General features: G+C 43.3%; 2 protein-coding genes across 2 annotated transcripts; both read right to left on the bottom strand.

The window, feature by feature from the left end:
• Positions 1–10,396: 10,396 nt before the first annotated feature.
• LOC106359113 lies at positions 10,397–12,094 on the bottom strand. Its single transcript, XM_013798866.1, has 2 exons — positions 11,885–12,094; positions 10,397–11,779 (listed from the first exon to the last, which is right to left on the bottom strand). Exons 1-2 carry the CDS (start codon positions 12,092–12,094, stop codon positions 10,397–10,399), a joined length of 1,593 nt encoding a protein of 530 aa, XP_013654320.1.
• A 2,326-nt stretch (positions 12,095–14,420) lies between these two features.
• LOC106359987 (protein BIC2) lies at positions 14,421–15,173 on the bottom strand. The gene has a single exon (XM_013799601.3). It carries the CDS (start codon positions 14,967–14,969, stop codon positions 14,571–14,573), a length of 399 nt encoding a protein of 132 aa, XP_013655055.1. The 5' UTR covers positions 14,970–15,173; the 3' UTR covers positions 14,421–14,570.
• Positions 15,174–18,174: the final 3,001 nt, after the last annotated feature.

Here is an 18,174-nt window from a genome sequence, read left to right as displayed (position 1 = left end):
ACTGATATTTCGTGTAGACAATTAACTACCCGAATTATACCGTGGATTTTCCATGGACCACCCCTGTGCAATGGAATCCATAAGCCCGTCCATCCCAATCCATTGCTTATCAAAGCGGAATTGCTTCCTTGTTTTGATTAATTTCTCATCTAAACTTGCAACAATGGGCCTGTGATCAGAACCAATCATTCCTAAGTATTCCACAAAAGATGACAGGAACAAATTATGCCATTCGACATTTCCTAAAGCCCGATCTAATCTACACCGAACCGTTTGTCCTTGTCTCTTGCCACTCCATGATAAAGTATTTCCTTTTGAAGGAAATTCCAGGAGACCACAATTTTCGATCATATTATTAAATTGAAGAAAGGTTGATGCATGGCGAATCGCTCCCCCATCCTTCTCATGGTTACCCGTTATTTCATTGAGATCTCCAATAACAAACCATGGCTCCACTCTGGTTATACCAATTCTTGTAAGGCGTTCCCAAACATAATCGTGCAGACCCTGAACCGGCTCCCCATATACAAAAGAAATAAAAATATGTTTTCCTTTATAACTTGTTTCAATATCTATAACCCGATTGCTCGAATAAAGTATTGTAACCGGAGAGTCATGACTATGATAAAGAGCCAATCCACCACTTCTTCCATTAGGATCCACTGTGTGCAAATATTTGTACCCGAAATGAAACTGAAAATTCTGAACAAAGTTAAAGCATTGTTTTGTTTCCGATAAAAAGAGAAACGCAGGTCTATGTTTGTGCCAAATTTCCCTCAAATAACTAATTATATACTTGCTCCCCATTCCACGACAATTCCAACTTAGAATTTTCATAACAAAATTTTATTTAATTTTTATAACCTTCCTCTATTAGTTTTGTGCGATAATTGACTTCCATCCAAGTTACCATCAATAAACCAAGCTGGAAAAAAAATTAACCATGGGAAAACTCCCCGTACAAAGGTTCGAACCGTCACTTATGACATGGATCCCTCTAACACCCCCTTGTCGGTTTTTAGTAAATCTCAGATTATGGTTGGATTGTAAGCTACAGAAAGGTATCACATTAATCTTTTCATAGTCATCATATCCTCCAAACCCATATGTGAAATTGCATAAACTACCGTTAAGTACATCAAAAACCTGCATCATCCATATATGCAAACCACATTTCTGTTGGGGTCAAAAACGGTCACGACGGAATTATCACCTGAAAACCCTCAGAAATCGCATTTTCGAAAAAGATAATAAAAAGAAAAATATAATTTTTCGTAAAAAAAATAACCAATACGAAGTTTTTATCATCCCGCTCGGTCGCTACATAGCCACCGAGCTCGAGCCAAAGCTCGGTCCCTACGTAGCGACCGAGCGTCCGTCTCGCTCGGTCGCTACGTCCCGCTCGGTCGCTACGTAGCGACCGAACGTTCGTCCCGCTCGATAGCTACGTAGCAACCGGGCTCGAGCCAAAGTTCGGTGCTGCATAGCGACCGAGCTCTTCCGAAACGTCGAGACGACACCAGTCCATGTATTCTCGTCAAACCTTCAATGCTATCTCCTGAAGACCATAGCGAGCTCAGTCTAGTTTTTCCGCTATTCTAAATCATCGATCAAACTTTGCGGATTAATACCGTGGAAAGTTCGTTCCTTATCGAAAGAAATCGTAGTAAACGCTTCGAGTCGGAAGACGGTCCAAAGGGACCTAAAACACGACTCGAGGCCCATCCTATGATTTCTTAACCAAAACCCGTAAACCACAGCACGGTTTACGCTTGGTCCACAAGGAAGGATAAATGTCAAATTTCCGTGGATAAATACGGAAGTTTTGAAGATAATTGTGAAGATCGGGAAAATGGAATATCTCCATTTTTATGCTATGACGGCTTAAGGGCAGAAGAGTAAAAGCGTAAACCGACCTTGGAGCTAGTATATAAGGAGTCCTAGGCGAGGAGCGTGGAGAGACGATTTTTCAGAGAAAACTTAGAACTTAGAGCAATTTAGGCAATTTTCCGTTTTTGTTATTTCGAGCTGCGACTCAATTAGGTTTAGCCGTCTTAGGGTTGCTAGAACTAGGAATCTCGCCGACAGCTCTCGATCCCAGGCTTATACGTCGTTGTAAACGCTTATACGCAAATTCGGAATAAGATCTTCTTTGCTCTCTTTTTTCGATTTCTTATTTTTATCGTTGTTATTCTCGTGTTCTGATTGCTTGACGTGTGGTATTAGCAGATATCCGGGTCCTCTGGGAAATTAGGGTTTTCCTAGATTCCTTATTTAAACGAAAATCGACAGTGCGAATTTCGGTTCCCACAGTTTAGCGCTAGAAGGAGGGGGATACGGATCAATCTAACCCGCAAAAGCCACATCACGCTCAATCAGACATGTCAACTAACGACGCGGATAAGTGCAGACTCCTCTTAACGGAGGCAGTGGCACCAATCTCCACACTCCAGAAGCGGACGTATCCGCGGCCAACGCCGCGGCGCTCGAGGAGTTTAAAAAGATGTTTGCCACCTATGAGAAAAGGTCAGAAGAACAGGATAAGCTCGTGAATACCTTGACCAAACAGGTTGAAACCTTAACGACAAGGACTCGAGCAATCCGTCCCCGCGGAACCACCAAAATCCACGGGAAGAGGCTCGACTTTGCTACCCCACTTGACAGATCTGGAGTCGCGCGGGAACGACCTTCGGGTCAAAACCCTAGCGCGAAATATCCCATCGAAAAGGGGAACCCTGAAAGTCCTCCGCCTCCTGCAAAGGATTCGGAGGATAACGAAGCCGAACGCATTGACCTGGATCCTAGCGATGTCTCCAACGACACCGACGAGGACGTCGACAGACATCCAAGAAGGACCAGAAGCCGCTATGCTCGGGAGAGCTCTCCGGTCGATAAACCAATGACAGAAGAAGAGGAAATCGTCTACTGGAACGAACAAGAAGAGCTGGCTGAAAAGCAAACCGAGTTTGGTCGCAGTAAACGCCAACAGCCTCGGAAATCTACTGACGAGACGTCAGATATCCGCGATCTTCGCGACTACATCACCAAGACTGCGGCAGAAGTGAGAGCCGTAAAGTCTCAAATCCATCATGCTACTAGTGCTGCCCCCGAAATCGATCGACTGCTGGAAAGAGCTCGGAAGACCCCCTTTACCAGTCGCATTTCGGATATGAGGATATCCGATCCGGAAAAAATCAAAGTACCGCAGTACGATGGTACGACCGATCCAAAAGCACACCTTCAGGCTTTCCACATCGCGATGGGAAGAGCGAGACTGAAGAACGGCGAAAAAGATGCCGGCTAGTGCCGCCTGTTCGTCGAAAGTGTGGAAGGAGCGGCACTCGAATGGTTCGCACGCCTCCATCGCAACACCATGGGGAGTTTCCGACAGCTCGCATCGGAATATCTCAAACAATACTCTGTGTTCATAGACAGAGAAACTTCCGATGTCGGTCTCTGAAGTCCAGGGTCAGCGGGATAAGCGACAAAGTGCCATTGACGCGCTGAGAAAGACGCTCTGGTACAAGTCGAAATTCAGAAAATGGATAACCCTCAACAAACCGCGAACGATCCAGGACGCCCACCACAAAGTAACGGACTACATCATAGTCGAGGAAGAAACTAAAGTCTTATCGCAAAAACATAAGGCGTCAAGACCATCCTCGAAGCACGTGGATCCGAAAGGGAAAAAGAAGAACTCTCGTAACGACAAGTACGTCCATCACGAGGGGTAAGATCTCCAAGGGGCGCATAATTATGCGATCAATTCGGATCACGGCCGAACCACGGACAACACGTGGACCCGCAATCAAGGGTATGACGAAAACACCTTTTGCGAGTTCCACCAGTCCCGAGGACACTCCACGACCAATTGCAAAGTCTTGAGAGCAAGGCTGGCCGCGAAGCTACTCGCTGAAGAGCTCTCGGAAGTAACCAGCGTCAAGGATCTCATCCTCGACTCTGATCGCCCTCCAAAGACAGACAGAAATCCGCCCGCTGAAAAATCCCCTCAACGAAACCAGCCTGGGGATAAACGCGGTAGGAGGCCGGACGACAAAGGGAATGATAACAATCGTCGCAGAGTCAACATGATCATCAGAGGATCACAATACTGTGGCGATACTGTGTCGGCCATCAAGGCTTACCAACGGAAGGCAGAGTCGAGTGCAAATTGGCCTACATAGTCTCCTCCCCGAGATGGCCAAAATTGCTCGATCACCTTCACAAAGGAGGAAGCCGTCGGCATCGATCAACCTCACTGCGATCCGCTCGTCATAGATCTCGTCATACGAGACTTAGAAGTCGGAAGGGTACTCGTCGACATGGGAAGCACGGTCAACGTAATCTTCCGCGACACTCTCAAGCGGATGAGCATCGAACTCGGAGAAGTAATTCAGACGCCAAAACTGCTCACGGATTTTTCAGGCGAAGTATCGATGACTCTTGGATAAATCCAGTTGCCAGTCATGGCCAAGGAGATCACAAAAATCGACGAGTTCGCGGTAGTCGATCATCCCGCTATCTACAACGTGATCATGGGAACTCCATGGCTCAATGCCATGCAAGCAGTTCCATCAACCTACCACCTGGGTCTCAAATTTCCGACCCCAAGTGGAGTCGCAGCTATCTGGGGATGCCAAAAACAGTCGCGGCTATGCTTCCTCGCAGAGCACAAGTTAAGGCAAGTCACGACTTCTGCAACTGCGAATCGAAAACGCACGAAGATGGATCAATCTTCGGCCAAAAACGCCCCAAGGAAAGACGAATTAAAATCGTCTGCCAACGCAAACGCATCGGACGTCGAAACTCGACACGAGTCCGAAGCCGACGCTACAACTCAACCGGAACATCCGGAAAATAGCATTGACCCAGCCACGATCAACACGGTCAAGGCGGACAGCGCGACGTCTACCGCCGAGTAAAAACGCTCGCGGCATGAAACAGAACTACGAGATGGCTTGATCCTCGAAAGGGGAACGTAGGCAGCTCGTCAAAAGACGAGTTCAGCTATCCCCCTCTCTAAAAAGGGGGGAGGGAGTGGGTGTGTATACTCGTATACTCCCATTTAGAAAAATCTTCATTATTGTAATCGAGTTTTTAGAAACTTTAAAAACTTTTACTACAATCTACGTTGCTCCTTTTTATCAAAAACGTTTACGCTTCAGTTAAACGCAAAAACTTTCCGGACACGCCTGGAAACGTTAAGACTCTGGTCTGCAGCCTCATCCGGCCCAAAATCGTAAAATTATCATCTTTCAAACACTCAAAGATACACGTATAATCCTCGAAACAACTGCGAGACGTCGCAAAGTTAAAATTCGTAGATAATACGAACAAATTGTCCGAACGTGACCACCAAAACCTTACACCCAGTTCGTCGATTGGCCCCGACGAACACGCCAGCCATCTTAAACAAACGCAATTCGATCACTTTTTTGATCTTCAAAACGTCCAACACAAGGACGAAAGCGCTACAACAAAAATCCGAAATTTTGGTTTAGCACTCCCAGTTGGCTTAAAATTTGCCTCTGAGAAGATGCTCGATTCGTACCAAACAAGTCATATAAGCCGAGAAACTATCGCGGACTTTAAATCGGAACGAGTCAGGAAGAAATCACAACAGGAAAAACGATAGCCGGCTAGTCACCGCACAAACCTTAACTGAAAGTAAACCTAGGTCTTGCCCTAAACCCAACGCTCTGGTCTCAAACATCTCAAGACATGATATCTAAAAGATACGAGATCCTAAACCATGTCTCTCCGTTCACATCTCAATGTTCCCGAAAATCGTAAAGATAAGTAATTTTCTACGAAAATCACGAACGAACCAACAGATTGAACGTCTCATCGGAATTAAATATGAGACGACAACTCATATTTACTTCTAACCTACTCAGGGAAAATTCAAAATGAAACATCCATCATATATATAAAAGCCGCGTAAAGCGGTAAGGGATTCAAAGCCACCAACGGCCAGTCCCGATAAGCAATAAAACGGCCAAAACAGGCCCATACAATCTCTCGAAATAAAGGCCACATTCGGCCACAAACATAGAATGAAAAGACAAGCATCTTCCTCTCAGCAATCACTCCGCCTCTCATGGCCCAAAGTCAAAGTCCCCGGACAACGAAGCACCGAACGCATCCGCAGGACGGTCCACTTCCTCGCCATCATCAGGAAGCCCGGTCGGAACCTCTTCGGTATCAGGGGAAACCGGGATGGAATCTCAGAACCCTTGGATCCTCTCGTCGATCGAAGGAATGAGCACCTCAGCGTGGGCACGCTCGTTCATGCCGCTCTTCATCAAGCTCATTTCCTTCTCGAACACATAGTCATCAGCTTGCGTTCTCCAAAGACTTCCGACTGAACCGCGGCACTCACGGAAATCGCCTACCGAGGAAAAGGCATCCTTGAGGTTTCCGTATTCGACCTGGAACTTAGAAGCACGAGTCTTCATCACCTCGACAATTTTCCTTTTGCCCTTCCTTTCCACTTTACGGATGGCCCGCGCATGATCACGAGTAAGTTGTGCTTCTAGCTCCGACACCTCGCCTTGCACGCGAGCGAGATCTCGCTCCGCTTTCTCCGCTTTGAAACGATAGACCATAGGTTCCCTATGGCTCGCTTCGATGGCCGAGCCAAGCAAGTTAAGGCCCTGCGAAACCAATTAACGCGTTATAAGCAAAAAAAAAAAACACCTATGCAATCACAAAAATTTTCGAGAAAATCATACCCCGTTGATAATACGAGACCCTTCCGCGACAACCTTCGGCCTTCCTGTTTCATTCGTTGGTGGAGGAGCATCAAAGCCCGAGGGTAACCCAGCAAAGAAATCGTCGAAGTTCGGAATAGGAACCTCGCTAGAACCGCTTCCGTCGCCATAAGCAAAGTCTGGATCCCATCCCGGAAGCATAGAATCGTCCATCGAAAACTCTATGTCGCCAAGATCGATATCCTTCCCCTTTGAGGAGTTCCACCCCGTCACAGCAGCAGGGGCAGCGTCGGGACTCTGATCATCTGGCTCGGAGTCGTTCCCCGCTTCCACAGGATCGGAACACACAAACCTTAGCGCCTTCCGAACTCGTTTCGGCATGAAAGAAGTCCAGAAAAACGGATCATTCCTAAGAAGGTCCCTCACTTCAATGATATCCTCGGGGAATGGGGACAGCGGGTTGATGAAGGGACGATCATTTGGAAACCTCCGGAGCAGTGGGATACAACTCTCTTCGACAGACGCAGCGTCTATACGAATAAAGAAGAAAAATTTCTTCCACGAGTTGAAGTTGGAGATGATCTCTTAACCACCGACATGAAGCTCCGAGGGACCAGCCTATACTTCTCCTTGTCCTTGACGAGGTGTAGCCTCAAAAGCGCGTCAAAGTGATCAACGGAAAGGGAGAGACCATGCTCGTAGCTCAAGATAAGGATTCCAACAAGGTGCTGAACGGCAAGAGGATTCAACTGGCTGATTGCCACCTCGAAACGCTCCAACACTCGGATGATTCACAAGCGACAACGCACTACGTACGCTTCGTAGCAAGTGAAATAACCCTCCGGGGGGTTATCAGCGCTTTCCCCTCGACGAGGAACCCGTAACTCCACCGTCCTTGGAATACGGTAGAACGACCGCATGATCTCGAGGAACTCGTAAGTACTCCTGCTTGGTGCTCCTTCCTCAACTGCACTATGGGTCAGGACCGGGAACGGCTTCTCTTTGGGAGGAGTGATCGAATCATAATGCGCAACCCGCCATGCCTCATTCTCGGCAGGATCTACCGAGTGAGGCACGAACTCTATCTTCGGAACGAGGAGCTCTTCATGTGCACTTCCGGACGAAGACCCTTTCCTTGCAATCTTTTTCTTACTCGACATTTTACACTCCTCTTTGGAAAAAATGGAAGGAAGGGATAGAGAGAAAGAAGGAAAGTTTTCTTAAGGAAAAATCTTTGAGAAAACAAGAAAGTGAAAAAAAGTGTGAAGAAGTTACCTCATTTCCTATAGGAATGAGAATTTACTATTCAAGCTCGGACTTTCGGATATTAATTCCATCCAACACGCCTAACTTGCCAAACATGCCTAACCGCACGCTAGGACCCTACGATGCATGGTCTTAACAGGCTGGGGGGGCTAACTGTTGGGGTCAAAACGGTCACGACAGAATTATCACCCGAAAACCCTCGGAAATCGCATTTCCGAAAAAGATAGTAAAAAGAAAAATATAATTTTCGTAAAAAAATAACCAATACGAAGTTTTTACGAAAAAGTATCTTTGAAGGCTCAAAGCAAACGAACCAAGCTCGGTCATTGAGTAACTACCGCACATACACGCTGTCCGGTCGCTACGAAGCAACCAAGTCCGAGCCGAGCTCGGTCGCTACATAGCGACCAAGCATCCAACCCGCTCGGTCGCTACGTAGTGACCGAGCTCGAGCCAAAGCTCGGTCGCTACGTAGCGACCGAGCTCGAGCCAAAGCTCGGTCACTACGTAGCGACCGAGCTTGAGCCAAAGCTCGGTCGCTACGTAGCGACCGAGCGCTCGTCCCGCTCGGTCGCTACGTAGCGAGCGAGCTCGAGCCAAAGCTCGGTCGCTACGTAGCGAGCAAGCGCTCGTCCCGCTCGGTCGCTACGTAGCGACCGAGTTCGGCCAAGCTCGGTCGCTACGTAGGGAACGAGCGTCTGTCCAGCTCGGTCGCTATTAGCGACCGAGCGTTCGTCCCGCTCGATCGCTACATAGCGACCGAGCTCGAACCAAAGTTCGGTCGCTGCGTAGCGACCGAGCTCTTTCGAAACGTCAAGACGACACCAGTCCATGCATTCTCGTCAAACCTTCAATGCTATCTCCCGAAGACTGTGACGAGCTCAGTCTAATTTTTCCGCTATTCTAAATCATCGATCAAACTTTGCGGATTAATACCACGGAAAGTTCGTTCCTTATCGAAAGAAATCGTAGTAAACGCTTCAAGTCGGAAGACGGCCCAAAGGGACCTAAAACACGACTCGAGGCCCATCTTACGATTTCTTAACCAAAAGCCCGTAAACCACAGCACGGTTTACGCTTGGTCCACAAGGAAGGATAAATGTCAACTTTCCGCGGATAAATACGGAAGTTTTGAAGATAATTGTGCAGATCGGGAAAAATGGAATATCTCCATTTTTATGCTATGACGGCTTGAGGGCAGAAGAGTAAAAGCGTAAACCGACCTTGGAGCTAGTATATAAGGATTCCTAGGCGAGGAGCGTGGAGAGACGATTTTTCAGAGAAAACTTAGCACTTAGAGCAATTTAGGCAATTTTCCGTTTTTGTTATTTCGAGCTGCGACTCAATTAGGCTTTGCCGTCTTAGGGTTGCTAGAACTAGGAATCTCGCCGACAGCTCTCGAGCCCAGGCTTATACCTTGTTGTAAACGCTCATACGCAAATTCGTAAAAAGATCTTCTTTGCTCTCTTTTTTCGATTTCTTATTTTTATCGTTGTTATTCTCGTGTTCTGATTGCTTGACGTGTGGTATTAGCAGATATCCGGGTCCTCTGGGAAATTAGGATTTTCCTAGTTTCCTTATTTAAATGGAAATCGACAGTGCGAATTTCGGTTCCCACAATTTCCATACTCGCTTTTCGCCCCCATCAATTCCCCATACCCCAAGACTGATGATCCTAATGTACTCAACTACACGATCATAAGCCCACCCCTTATGGTCAAAACAGAAAACTTCTCCCCATAACCTCAAAAATATAGCCACAAAACTTGAGCCATCTCGTACCACAACATGACCTGCAAACTTATAGCTCTTAACCGTATACTTACCAAATACAACCCTGAGCAAACCCAAAATTTTACATTCCTGCTTCACTTAAGCCCCAAGCAAACCGTAATTCATAGAGCTCCCGTCCCAGCCACAACGCTCCACCATAAGAAGTAAGCCGCTCCACCAAAACATACTCCTCTTGTCATAAAACATGACTGAACCCGACACATACACAACAACACGAACCATACACATAGTTATATACTTCAAAGTACAGCACATATTCAAAAGCCAAATTCTCCTTCTAAGCACATTCAAAAAACAAGTCATAGTTTCCCCCTCCTCTATACACTCCGTGAAACCCCTCAACCAAAAAGAACTATGTCTATGAGGAGGAAAAGAATCTAACTACAAATAAAACCGATATCCTAGTACTCGCAATAGCAAACCAGCTATATACTCTCCCTTTAAAGCCTCAAACATACCAACCAAACCAATAAAATAACAGTGAGAACCAACTCTTTTATTCCAATACTCTGACCTCATCAGAGATAACTTAAAACAAGGAAACCAACTAAAAGAAAACAAGAACTTTCTATCAAAAGCCATGCACTTATTCATACTTATATAAATTGAGAATAACCAGGTAATCAATCTAGGACCGGTTTCGGCTTGAACGAGGCCTTCTTGGTAGGCACCGGACCCTTGTCTCCCGCCTTATGGCCTTGCTTTGCCATTGCCTTCTTCCTTGGAGAGACCAAGCTCTGAACCAATCTCTTCTTCGCGTTCCCTCCCATCGCATCAGCCATGAACTTTCCAGCTTTCTTCTTTGACGTCATATTCTCTTTCTCACCTGCTACATCGCCTTCTCCAGCCGTAGGGAATGCTTCCTCAATCTCCATAACATTTCCATCCGCAGGGGCTTCCTGAACGAGCTCTGCCTCCTCCTCATCATCCTCCATCATTTCAAACTCCAAATTACCATCTTCCTCATCTAATCCTGCCACCATCTCGCCGATCTCCTCATCTTCCTTAATTACAGTCTCCAAAGACTGTTTACCATCAAACTCCTCAGATGATAGCTCCATTGCATTCTCTTTCTCCACTTCTTTGGATTCACCAATGGAGTCCATCTTAATTGACTCCGCAATGACTTCCGGTGCCTGGACTGTTGCTACCGGGCCCTCTTCCAACAGCACCCTTCCGTTCTCCTTTACAGCCTCATTCTCGATCAATAGGGCTTTGCGAGCCTTTGACCCTGAGGCCTCCACATTCTCACTGCTCTTAAAAGCATCTAGCATCAGTTTCTGTTGAGGATCCAGATGGGCTCCAACATCCTGACTGCGCAGACCATTAAGACCACCCGTGGCCATAGCATAGCTATCTCTTAGCTCTTGAGGTGGGAGGTATCCAGCATTCCTAACATACCTTGTCATCCTCCTCCCATGATCCGTAAATCCTCTCCCTGGACCTGCTTTCGCACCAGCAACTTGTTTGCCACCCTCATAATCAATGTTCTTCCCTTTTACATCTTGTTTTCCAGAAACCTGTTGGGCATGTCTCCTCACATCTCCATCAGAGTTAGTCTCCAAAGCTTTAGACTCCACTGCCCCTTTATAGCTCAAAGCTTTCCCACCTTGGTCCCCTTTATCATCAGATGGCCCAGCACCATCCTCCTCCTTCTGCCCTTTTGAGATTGGACATTTGAACTGGTCGTGTGTCAACTTTGAGCACGTCCTGCAGAAGCCGTGGAGACGCTCATACCGCAAAGCAACCACTGTTTCCTCCCCACTGTGAAACTCAACGGTAATGGAGAACACCAGTGGCTTAAATGCATCCAGAGTGGCTCGAATCTTCCCCTCATTAATCTCAATGGCATCATCTCCACGAACCACTCCCAAAGCTTCCCCAATACTCCTGAAAGTTGGCTCTGCCCAAAAATGCAAAGGGACACCAATAGCCCGTACCCAGAAAGTTATCTTGGACGGATAATTATCGTCCACCACCGGTTCCCATCTCACAATGGAGATCATCTAGTTATCAAAATGAAAAGGTTCCCTCTTAAGTACTTCAACGATATCCTGTTCCTCCTGAAAATCAAATTGAAATCGCCCAAGGCCCAAATCCGCGCCCACTACCCTCTCCTCCACATTCCAGATGCGTGGAAGATGATAGAGCAACGACTGCATCTCCTGCTTGACAGGGTTCATGCACCTCCCAATCAACGTCTTTGAATACCCCGTAATGAGAGTAGAGTTATCAAACTTCGGAATGGAGATCTTCAAGCCTCCACTTGACGCCTGCTTCTTCTGTCCTCCTGACTTGACAAACCATTGCCCTTGCGACATAATTGCTCCCACCACAAAAGAAAAACGAGAATAGAATATGAGAGTCAACCAAGAGCTGATAATATGATGAGACAAGGAGTCAAAAACCATTATATTTATACACCAAAGCTTTCCAAAACTTCTCTCAATCACCAAATTTAAATGCCAGAATCGGAAATCTCGATAACTAATTGGAAGGAAAGAACTCGTAATCTCCTCTAATAATAAAAATTCAATCCTGTCACAATTAAAATCTCTAATATAACCGTAAAAGATGCAGCCGATTCAAATAATATCCATAATCAATCCAAATTATCAATCATAATTGATCATAAACAACCCCATGAGATCCCCAATAATCTTGTAAACTGTAATTATTTTCTATTTTCCCTTGACAAGAATCATACACCTTGTATCTCATAGAGTAAGCCTTATGGAAAATCACAATTGAGTAGACCCAATGCGAATCTTCCAAAATCAAATTAGTGCGAATCCAAGGAGTTACCTTTTTGGAGAAATTCTCCAGCGCCTCTCTTCCTCCTGCCTTTGGATACAATCATATCATCTTATCAGAAGCCATCAAATCCCATGCGAGATTCCTTTCCAAAAATTCCCAGATTTCCCCCTTTCCCCCAAATAACCTGATCCTCAATAACCCCTTCAGATCCGTCCCAAATGAAGGAACAACATCGAGATCCAAAGAGATCCCGCGTTCTAGATGAGTAAGCTTATTCTAATCTTCGAAAATCAAAAAGAAAAATTGAATCTCATACAGATACATCTTCAGATGGCAATCGCCTTCGCCATCGCCGTCGCGTTACGTTACCGATTCTGTAAAAATATTTTTACTTAGATCGTGAAAAGTATTTTTTCAAATTTTTTTTAGTTAGAGCACCATTAACCCTTAAAGACAAGTTTGGGTTCTTAATGATTTTTAATGAATTAATGATGCTTAAGAGCTAGTAGTTAAGAGACACCTATATATTTAGCTCCAATGGTAAGTTTTTAATTAGGGGTTCTTGAAAAAAAAATGTTAAACTTAAATTTTTGAAAGATGAAATTGATACCTATATATTTAGCTCCAATGGCCATGGACGCAAAGGAGTTTCTATATGAATTGTGTTCTGACCTTGATCGTTTCTTGCAGTGAAGATAATGATTCCAGTCTCATCACCAACAACACATTCAGCAATCCGCATCTGACGAGCTTGAGGACCACTGGGACGACCTCCTCCTCAGCCTCTCTGCATCACCATCTTCGTGCTGATGACTTTCACGTTAAGTCAGAGACCATTGGTTCCTGGTCTCAGCTCACTGGCCTTGGTGAACACAGGTTTCCTCAATGCAGGTGATGCCCCAGTCATTTCTACTACACACCCATAAAAGAACTAAACTTTCTTAGATCAGCACAGAGAATAACTCAATTCACAAGCAACAAACAACAACTTTCAATCTGATAATCAGATCAGCTTGATCAGACGAGTTATAGTGATAAAGAAAAGAAAAAGACTTTAACCTCCGAGATAACAAAAAGATTTCATTTTTCAATCACAATAGTATGATTCTAAAAACCAACATCGTCACAAGAGCGATGATTAAAGCTAATCAGATTAAAAATGTAATCTTTTGACCACTGAGATTTCATGGAATCTCGGATCGAGCAGATAAGATTCACGATAAGACAATTTGAATCGAAACAAAAGAGAACTCACTTTTACGTTTTCGTTCGGGCAGAAGAGACGATTCGAGGAGAACCAACAAGATTGAAAGAAAAACAACCGATCAGACAGATTCGAGGAGAAGATGCATAATCTAAGACATGCATAATCAAGAACACAACAATCGCTTACCTTCGATTTCAGAAGATAAACCGACAGAGAGCTTCGTCGCCTCGGAGAGAACTACCGAGAGAGAGGTCGCCGAATAAAGCCACCGGAGGAGATGTCGCCGACGCGAGCCACCGGACGAGATGTCGTCGACGAGAGTCACCGAAGGAGACGTCAAAATCGCCTTTGGCCGAGAGAGGTTTCGAGAGAGAAAGAGAGAGAGAGAGAAAGAGAGAGAGAGAGAGAGAGAGATCTCATCTTGTGACACCTGGCGAGCAAGAGGCGGCCCTTCCCTCTTTTCCCTAAGAGGTGCCTCTTTGCCTTTTTCAATTTTTTATTTTTTATTTTTGGTTAAGAGTTACGCTAAGAGGTAGCGTTGAGTATGCTCTTAGATAGTATGCAATTTTCCTTAATAATCCATGTCTTTCAAGGTTCGATCGATCGTAGACAATATTCATTTGAACCGCGTCTACTAGTTAAAACTATATGAAACAACAACACATACATTGTCTCACCTGCAATTCCCCAAATAAATCATTTAATTTACTAATTGAAACTTTGAATAGTTGTATTAATTTTCAGTTTCCAAAATCAATATGAAGACATGTATCTAACAACATTCAACATCACGGTAAGAATTATTTCCTTACATATTTCTCTAAGAATTGAAATTAACAAGAGCTCTCAACCCTGAGCCGCTGAGCCCTACTTTCTCTAGCGCCAGGATCATCTCCGGCGTCAGCCATTAACGCAGCTCGAGCAGAGACAATCTGGCTAGACGTAAAAGAAGCGTCGAAGGTAGAGAAATCCATCCACCCCACAAGCAATCCTTCTTTACCCCAACTCTCCGGTATTGGAACTTTTCCAGCAACTTCTTCTCTGTGTCTCTTCAGCCTCTCACGTCCAGACAACACCGGTGTTGTCTCCGGCTGGACCTTTATATTCCGGCGACTCGTAATGCTCTCCGGAAAACATGTTTTTGTGACCTCCTTGTTTTGTTTCCGGTGAGAAGATCCCGGAGAGATTGGTTCCTTGGACTCGTCAGGTAAAGGCGAGTGAGTGCTCTTCATTTTACAATTTTTCTTTGTTTCAGTGTGGAATCTATAAGAAGAGATTTTACAGAGAAATGTTAGAAATGAAAATAAAAGAAAATAATAATATACAAGGTTGAAAAGGAAGGAGAGAACGTGACAGAGATTTGTGGTGGCGCTGTCTTGTTTTGTGATCACATATAATAATACTATTTCTGTTCTATGTTCTTTGACGTTTCTACGTCTCATGTGATGTTCTCTTTTTTTCATTTTTTACATTTTATTCTATTAAATTTAAAACTAATATACAAGATGTAAGAGCATTACATCATTTTTTTTTTTTGATAAATAGATCTTATGCATTATTAGGTTTTACCTTTTTATCCAATATACCTATTTAAAAACCGTTAAATCTTAGATCTACAAAGGGTTATATATTTTTAAAATTTATGTGTTTTGACGATTGAATATAATTTAAATTTTAATATTTTGACCGCTAAAATATTTGATGTAGCTTTAAAATATTAAAATTTGTGAATATATGATTAAAAACAAATCTAATAAAGAGTAACTAGAGTTTAACCCGCACATCGTGCAGGTATATTTTCATTTTATAAATATTTAATTTTGATATTATTATAAAAATTTAAATATACAATTATATATTAGTGTTATGTATTTTATAACTCTTTAATTTTTATCCAAAAAAAATAACTCTTTAATTTTATTTTTAGGTTTCTTATTACTTTATTAATATAGGGGTTTCTTTTATTCATTTTATCTTTTCTATTACGTTTTTGAGTTTTCATGATTTGAAATAATCAAATACAAAATATTCTTCAACATATGATTTTTGAAAATATATAACTGTAGAAATAAAATTTTAACATATGTTAATAACTTCATTTGTATAAAAAAAATATGATATGATTAACAAATTTGAACCCGTTTTACTGGTAGATAATAATTTATTTAAATGAAAGCATTATGTTACTTAATTACGAAATTAATTAATAGAACATTTAATAAAAATTATTTAAAAATTTAGTAGGATTTTGTTAGATTTTTCTCAAAAGATTTTGTTATAACTCAAAAATAAAATTCAAATTTATAGTTAAAATTAATTTATTATTAATATTCCTATTAATTATTATGTCATATTATGTGTCATATGTGATTAGTGAAATGGTTATAGTAGACTTCTAAATAGTAGATAAAAATTGTACTTCTCGTTTAATAGAGAAGATTAGTTACACTGGCTATGATATTTTGAAGAAGGCTTTTTAAATTGAATTTAAAATCTTAAAAATTAAACTTAATCCCTTATAGATATTAAAATAAAACACCAATCGATAATTTCAAAGAAAACTGATAGACACTGCTGAGCAATTAGGACTGAAGATTGAACCTTCTAAAAATAGTTTCACTTTCGTGGATAGATCCCGAGTAAACTCAGCAGGCATGATCAAGAATGTTAAGGTGGAGATAGGGGAATACATTATCCCTGTGGAGTTTTATGATATAGATATCAAATCAGGCAAGGCATCTCTACTTCTTTTTGGAAGAGCCTTCATAGTTACAATGGAGACAGTTTATGATCTTAAGAGAAATAAGATGTGTCTGACTAATGTTGATGAAATTGTCTTCTATGATTCAATGGACAAAGAAGAAAAGTGAGGAGCTTATTTCATGCATAGAGATGTTTGAAGATCCAGAACCTACAGCTGAGACAAATCACCAGCCTGAAATACCAGAATCAGCGTCGGTCGATATTAAAATTGCAGCATCGGTCGACTTCTAGTCCTCAGAATCGATCGACAATCTGCCTTCTTCATCGGACGACTTTCAGTCTTCAGAATCGATCGACGTGAAACCTTCAGCATCGGTCGACACCCTCCGACTTTTAGAACAGCCCAATACTGAAAAGTCTAAGTCTGGGGGAATGACCACGAATAGAACAAAGAAAAAGAAAAGGAATGTAGATGAAGATTTCTTGCCACTAGTCCCTTTGCAATGTCAAGAGGGAAGTCCTGAGTATAGAATGTGCTGCAGAGGAGGTTCTGAACCTTTTACCAAGGTTACAGTGCTATGTGATGCAGAGCTGAGAGAGAAGGGAGAAGTTTCTGCAAGATCGTTTATCAACTGCATCAACAAGATGAGAAAGAGAGACACTGAGACTTGTTCTGGAGCAAGTGCAAATCCTCATTTGTTGGGGTCGAAAATGGTTACGACGAAATTAATGTCTGAACCTCCGCAAAAATGAGCGTGAGCATCATTTTACGAAAGTTATACTTCGTAAAAAAATGTCATTACAAAGAACTTTACAGTAAAATCTTATTCTAATCTCGATCGAACAAGGTACCGATTGTCTCAAGGCAACGGACACGTATCAAAATCAGCCACGGACAAGCTCGAGTATGGCAATCGGACCATAGACAAGCCAAGCTCGGTCGCTACGCAGCGACCAAGCATGCACACGGCTCGATCGCTACGTAGCGACCAAGCACGCGTATCGCTCGGTCGCTACGTAGTAACCGAGCACGTGTACGGTTCGATCGTTACGTAGCGATCGAGCTCTCTTAAAATGTCGATACGACACGAGTCCATGCATTCTCGTCTACTCTTTAATGCTATCTCCCGAAAACCGTGGCTAAACCATTTCATGTTTTTCGTCACTCGGAGTCATCAATCAAACTTTACGATAAAACCGCGGAAAGTTTGTTTTTATCGAAGAAACCGTAATAAACGTTTCGAGTCAAAGACGGCCCAAAGAGACCTAAGATGTAACTCGAAGCCCACTTGCGATTTCTTAAACCAAAAGCCCATAAGCTGTATGACGGTTTATGCTTGGTTCGTAAGGAAAGATAAATGTCAAGTTTCCGCGGATAAATTTGTAGTTTTCGAAGATAATCACGAAGTTTGGGAAAAACAGAATATCTCCATTTTTAAGCTATGACGACTTAAGGGCAGAACGGGAAAGTGTAAACCGACCTAGGAGCGAGTATATAAGGAGTCCTAGGCGAGAGGCAAAAAAAGAGAACTTTTTTCACAGCAAACTTAGCACTTATAGCAATTAGGCAACTTTCCGTTTTTTTTATTTCGAGCTGCGACTCAACTAGGTTTTCCAGTCTTAGGTTGTTAGAACTAGGGATCTCGCCGAAAACGCTCATAGCCGAGGCTTCTACCTTGTTGTAACGCTCATACGCGAATTCAGAATAAGACACCTTTTGCTCTTTTTACGATT

Source organism: Brassica napus, chromosome A6 (genome assembly GCF_020379485.1).
Source record: "Brassica napus cultivar Da-Ae chromosome A6, Da-Ae, whole genome shotgun sequence".
Taxonomy (NCBI): Eukaryota; Viridiplantae; Streptophyta; class Magnoliopsida; order Brassicales; family Brassicaceae; genus Brassica; species Brassica napus.
Note: the sequence above shows the minus strand (reverse complement) of the source record. Positions and strands in the feature narration are given on the sequence as shown.